This window comes from Antechinus flavipes, chromosome 4, assembly GCF_016432865.1.
Source record: "Antechinus flavipes isolate AdamAnt ecotype Samford, QLD, Australia chromosome 4, AdamAnt_v2, whole genome shotgun sequence".
NCBI classification, from domain to species: Eukaryota; Metazoa; Chordata; class Mammalia; order Dasyuromorphia; family Dasyuridae; genus Antechinus; species Antechinus flavipes.
The window spans coordinates 53,698,761-53,705,020 of NC_067401.1; the positions used below are offsets into that span (position 1 = coordinate 53,698,761).

General features: G+C 41.8%; 2 protein-coding genes across 3 annotated transcripts in view; one reads left to right on the plus strand and one right to left on the minus strand.

The window, feature by feature from the left end:
* The window catches only part of PROK1 (prokineticin 1), a 52,938-nt gene extending 52,057 nt beyond the window's left edge, over positions 1 to 881 (minus strand). The window contains exon 1 of the transcript XR_007953114.1: positions 786 to 881. The gene's annotated coding sequence lies outside the window, so the exon portion shown is untranslated. The remainder of the gene's footprint in view (positions 1 to 785) is intronic.
* Positions 882 to 1,049: 168 nt separating this feature from the next.
* LAMTOR5 (late endosomal/lysosomal adaptor, MAPK and MTOR activator 5) lies at positions 1,050 to 6,231 on the plus strand. Of its 2 annotated transcripts, none has more exons than XM_051993080.1 (4): positions 1,050 to 1,178; positions 1,366 to 1,427; positions 4,983 to 5,100; positions 5,920 to 6,231. In XM_051993080.1, the coding sequence occupies exons 1-4, from the start codon at positions 1,144 to 1,146 to the stop codon at positions 5,978 to 5,980; spliced, it is 276 nt and encodes a 91-aa protein (XP_051849040.1). In that variant the 5' UTR covers positions 1,050 to 1,143; the 3' UTR covers positions 5,981 to 6,231. The 2 variants fall into 2 exon arrangements, with proteins under 2 accessions (XP_051849040.1, XP_051849042.1); XM_051993082.1 differs by having other exon boundaries at positions 1,084 to 1,182.
* Positions 6,232 to 6,260: the final 29 nt, after the last annotated feature.

The window sequence follows — 6,260 nt, forward strand, 5'->3', positions numbered from 1 at the left end:
TGTGTTCTAGAAGGGTTCTAAAGATTCCTTAGCTTCTGACCCAACCATTCAACTGAAACTATCCTCTCCAAAGCTATCAACAATCTCTTGTTACTAAATCTAATGGCTGAATGGAGAGGGTAGGGGCGTTTGGCCTAAAGTCCATGAACAGGGTTTTTAAAAATGTGTGTGTAACTATATAACTCATAAATCCCAACTTTATAAACCATTTCTTTTATTTTGCTTTATATGTTAATATATAGAGAGAGAAATTACATTATATATAACATTACATATATACTTAAATTATATATTAGATGTATTTATAGGTTTATTTTATATTTCTATGCCATAGATATATCTTTTCAAAATATACTGTAAGTATATATACCTGTATGTACAACTGTATATACAAATAACTTTCAGTGTGATTTCCATTTCATTTTTAACACTTATAATCAGGATTCCAAGAAGGGGTTCATAGGCTTCAATAGAGGGTCCAGGGCCCCAAAAGCTGAAAAAAATCTCAATTCTGGGAGGAAAACCTCAATTTTAAAGGAAAGGAAACAGATCCAGAAAGAGAAGTGTTTTTCGCTGGGTCACCTGGTCAGCGGCAAAGCCCAGTACGGACATTCCCAGCCTCCAGGCTCAAGGCTTAGTCTACGTGAGGTCGGGGGCCCGCCACTCCAAAGGAGGGGAGAAGCGAGAGAAAGGAGGGAAGAGGGGGAAGGAGGGAGGAAAGGCCAAGAACAACGGGCGGGGCTCGAGCACTCTCATCTCCCCATCTCCCTCCCCCCTTCACTCACGGCGCTGCCTCGAGGGTAACCATGACAACTCGAAACTTTAACGCTCGGAGGACGCTCCTCCGCCACCCGAGCTCTAGGAGTCAGCGTCCCTTCTCCAGCCCAGCGAGAGTCCTGTGGATAATGTTCTCTTGGCGGCGTCTACACAGACTCCGGACATAGCAGTGAAAAAGTGGACAGAAAGGAGGTGTTTTTAATTTCGAACGCTAGTTGGTGACTTTTGTCCCGCCGGAAGTCCCGTCCCGTAGTTGTTGCGCCAGGCCCGCTTAAGTCACGTGATATCACCACGGGCAGGAGGGGCCGGTCATATGACGCGACGCCCCGGTAGCGGCCTGGACTGACTCTACAGCCCCGACCCGAGATGGAGGCGACCCTGGAACAGCACCTTGAGGACACGTGGGTAGTGTGGGCACGGGCGGGCCGAGCATATCGGTGACATCCTGGAGGCCTGGCCCAGGAGGGAGGGAAGGAAGGTGGGGCGTTGTCTACCCCCGCCTACGGGTAACCCAGGGCCCCTGGTTGGGCTGCGGCTCCGTGGGGAGCTCCGTGTGGTTCGCTCCGGTAACTGTGTGGTCTGTGCTAGGATGAAGAACCCGTCCATCGTCGGCGTCCTGTGCACGGACTCGCAGGGACTGAACCTGGGCTGTAAGTAGCGCCTTAGAGACCGAGCATCCCCTGCCCCGTTACCCTGTTGTAAGTCCCTGCGGCGGGGGCGGCCCCCGGCACTCAGGCACGCCCCTCCCGCCTCAGGTGCTGGTGCTCTCCGAGGTTCCCATAACTTGGGATGTGCGTAAAGCGCCCACTGCGTGCCAGTGTCTGGGATAAAGGAGGAGCATCCTGTGTTCTCTAAGGGAAGATAACATGCACGTGACTAGCTACGTGCTGCGCCCCATGTAAAAGGAGGGGCATCCGCAAAGGAAGGCGGAGGGAAGGGGGTAACAAGGGGCGGGGGCGCCCTGCCGAGCCTACTGACGTCCTGGGGAAGGCGTCGGCCCATACCGGGCTGCAGAGTGGCCACCGCGGCCGCATCTCCGGGGGTGCAGCGGCACTCCTCTCCCCGCTTCTGAGTTCTTATGCCAGTATCAACAGTACTTAAGAAACAAAAACCCTTTTTTGTTGTGTAGAGTTGCTCTTTTCCCAATAGAAAAATTGATCTTTAAAATTGTATTTTTGTGAGTCCTACCTGGCCCCAACGGAGCCTCGTTTCTGCCTCTTCTGGAGGCTGTGGGCCCTTCCCCAAGAGGCGGAAGCAGGACCTCCCTCTCAGCTGAGCAAAGCGGAATCAGCAGCATTTGATGCCCCTTTTCCAGACTGCACCCATCCCTTTTTTGCAAGGAAGATGCTGCCCTTCCACCTGTGCCCTCAGGCCCACCTTCATCCCTCCCTCCCCAACTCCAGTCTCAGGTCCCCAAGGAATATTTGGGAGATAACTCTACTCTCGAAGCTGTTTCCCTCTGTCATCCTTTAAAAAATTGCTTATTATTTACCAGACCCCCATTTCCCAGCTAGAACTGGGCTTCCTCCAAGATGACCAAGGATCTCTTAGCTGCTGGGCCCTTTTTCCTTAATTTCTCTGAAACTTTTATACTACTGACCAGCCCTTCTTGAGTATATTCTCCTTATTGGGTTCCTTGGCAGTGTTCTCTTCTGAAATGCTTTCTTAATATGATTGTTTCTCCAAGGCTTTCCTGGTCCCTCTTTCATGACATGGTCTCCCACAGGTTCAATCTTTCTCTACAATGGCCATTTGCAAACCTGTGCAACTCTATTTCTACATTATCAGTTATCTATTGAGCATCCTCTGGATATAGGACAATTTATGGCAAACTTAATTTGTTCTAAATATAATTATGATCTTCATCTTTAAATCTCTTGCCCTAAAATTCTTTGTGTCAAGGGCATCAATGTATTTTCATATCCCCTAGCTTTTCTTCCTCCCTCCCTCTCAACCTTGGTGAACAATCGCCAAGTCTTGACTCTACTTCTGTTCACTCAAAATGGCCACCTCACTAGTTCAGATCTTTCTCATTTCTTGTCTAGACTTCTGCAAGTCTCCTAATCAATCTCTGCTCCCAACGTTCTCAACTACCAAAATTACTTTGCTAATTGATGTTTGACTATAAAACTCTCCCAAAAAGTCTTGTTTCCCCCTGTTGTCTAGGCTTCCCATAATAAGTGACATTACTTTGTAGATGTCTCATTTGGGCCTCAGTCTGGTGAAGCAAGCCCTTGTCTTATTATTATACTTATTATTATTATACTACTTCTTATAACTAAGTAATCTGAAATTCAGAGAAGTTCAGTGGCTTACCTCTGTTCATATAGTTAAAAGTGTAGAGTCACTGGTCCCCTAAGTCATTCTTTGCTTCCAGCCTGGCTTATCTTTACTGCTTTGTTACATTATATTCTGCTTTATACATTCTGTGTTCCTACTATACTGGCAAATTTTCTATTTTTGTAGTCTGGCTTTTGCTTAGGTTGCCCCACACCTGGCAAGAGATTCCTTCCTCAGAATTGCCTCTTAGAATTTTTTTGTGGCTGATTTTAAGGTTCAACCCTGGTACCAACTCTTATAGGAGACCTTTCCCCCTGTCTGCCAAGTTAGTATCTCCATCTATTAGAGTTATGTATCTGGTAGGTACAACAACTAGGTACTTAATAATTGATTTGTTGCAGCTAAATAGTGGCAGTCAAACTTAACTTTTCATCTCTCAAATAAGCCAGACTAGGTCAAATGATAGATCTTCACCAGGCCTTTGAAATCTTTCAGGCAGGTATTCATAGTGAGATCAGAAAGATACTTTTTTGAGCTTGGATTTTTTTTTTTTTTTTAATGGGAGGGGGGAGTGAGCAGTAAAATTAGAGCAAGATTAACTCTGATCAGCAAAGCATTTTTTTAAGTGCACTGAAGGAAGCCATAGTCAACTTAAGGAAAACCAAGCTGTACTTTTAGATGTGATTTATATTTAATTCTCTTGATAATACTTTGTATATGGAAATACTCCTTTTCTTAAATCAAAATATTTTTAAACTTTTTTAAGAATACCTCTAAAGAAATGAACCATTGCTAGGATTTTGTAACTTCAGAGAAACTGAGATTATGAGAACCTTGGCAGTAAAATCCTATGTTTCCATTAAAATAACAGCAATATCCAAAATGTTAGCATTGTAAGGACCTTTAGAGGTCACCCATTCCATATACAAATGAGGAATATGGGACAACAGAGATTGTTAACTTGTCTGCATTCTGTGGCACCAGACCTGGCTTTAAACACATGGTAATTTGTTGTATGAAAAATTCATTTGGAAGAGATATTGCTGCAATCTCTTATACAGGCAGATGGGAGAGGGGAAGAGTTAAAGGGTTAAGGCTACTTTTTAGATTCATTTGCTAAATAAGCTTGTTTAGAATTTAGATGCCTAAATTCTGAAACTTGACTGTGTTCCCAAGATGCTTCTTCCAGTCCTGTGAAACAACTCTTTAAATCCCTTTGGTTTATGTCTCAGGCAGCACATCAGCAATAAATCCATATAATCTGTTGTTGTGATATGTCGATTATCTGGCTTAGTTTCAGACATTATTAGGGAAAGCTTGTTTCTTTTAGCTGCTACCATATTTCAAAATAAACTTGTTTATTACTGTTGGCTTATAGGACTTGAGGCTTACCCATTATCCCAAGATTGAAATAAAGCATCAATAAAAACCCAATCTTACTAACATTAGTTAATTTAGGAGGATTCAGCTTCAGGAAATAAAATCAGTTTATTCTAACCAAGAAATAGCTTCCAGAGCACACCCATTGTCATGGTGAATGGCCTTATTGATGATCTTAGACAAAGGACTTAAGGGGACATGTGTGGTTGAGTTCAATAAATAAGTCTGCTCTCCCCAAAGAAATTAACTTGTTTTATCAGTCTCTTATTTCAGTTGACTTTGCATGAACATATGTAACTTTCAGATTGATTTGAAATAGATTTCATCCCTCTTATGAGAAGAATCATGAAATTTTAGGGCAGAGCTTTCTTCCAGTGACCCTTTATAAGGACTGACAAGTCACCTTACTTGATTGTGCAGGTATAGCTAGCAGTTAGTGTAGCCAGCAGTCATAATCAAAACATTCTTCATTGAGTTGGAGCTGTACATATTATCTCTTCATCCCAAATATTAGATGCTTAGTTTGGAGCATTTGTGTCTTTCAGGCCGTGGAACCCTGTCAGATGAACATGCAGGGGTGATCTCTGTCTTAGCCCAACAAGCAGCTAAACTAACCTCTGACCCAACAGACATTCCTGTAGTCTGTCTAGAGTCAGACAATGGGTGAGTATGTAGAGTTAGGTTTTTTAATCCCTTTCCCTTTATTGTTGAGAAATTTTATATCAAATCAAAGTTATCCTTTCATTTTTCATTCCCATTTCAATGCTATCATTGGATTGACTGAAAAGGTTTTCCATGTATCCTTTAGGGGAACTTACATGTTCCTTTAAAGCAGAGGTTCTTAATCTTTTTGTAGTTGTGAACTTAAGCAGCTGGTAAAGCCCCTTCTCAGAATTAAATTTTTTTCCCTCCTAAATTCATAATTAAATGCTCAGTTTAGAGGTTAATAAAAGTAGAGATGTAATTTTTTTTCATTCAAATTCATTTTCCATTTCAATTTCTATTCCAAATTCTAACCTATTTACAGATCCCTAAAGACATTTAACAACTTCAGCTATAGAACCATAAAGATGGCAAATGGAATTGCTACCTTTAATTATGATCAGTACTATTTTTATTTATCCATTATGGCCTTAAACAGATCTCAGAACCTCAGTTATCACATTAGCAAGTCAGGTTAAATATTGCTTTAAGCGAAGTCAACAAAAGCCTAAAGATAGATTTAGTAGTACATCAAATTATGTATTCCCTTGAACTAAGAAATGAGTAGCACAGAGGAAAAAAAAAAACTTTATTCTAAAAATGTCAACTTTCTTTGATAGTAGTGACATGTACCTAAATTATTTTCAAATGTGAAGACCCCCTGTGTCTTAGCTGTGACTTTGGACCGTAGTTACATGGTCATTAAGCTAGAGACCAACCTATGATGATACCCCCCCATTCGAATAAACATTATCAAATTTCCTCTGCTTTGCCTTTCAGGAATATAATGATCCAGAAACATGATGGCATCACCGTGGCAGTGCACAAAATGGCATCTTGACCTCTGACTCCAAAACAGTTGTAGAACTCAAACCAATCTTTCCATCTCTTTTATCTTGCTCCACTTTTAAGTGCCAGTATTTAGGCCAACCATTAAATGTAACACTTGTTTCTCTTCTGCTTATTATTTTAAGTTATCTTTGGTAAGCACTTAGTGAGAAAGGGTGGTAATGTTTAAGGCATCTGTCAAAATCAAATTGTTCTGTATCACTAAACTTTGGTATGGTCAATAAATATAGCTGGAGAAAATCACCTAGCTTTTCCTAGATTGTATAAGGTGT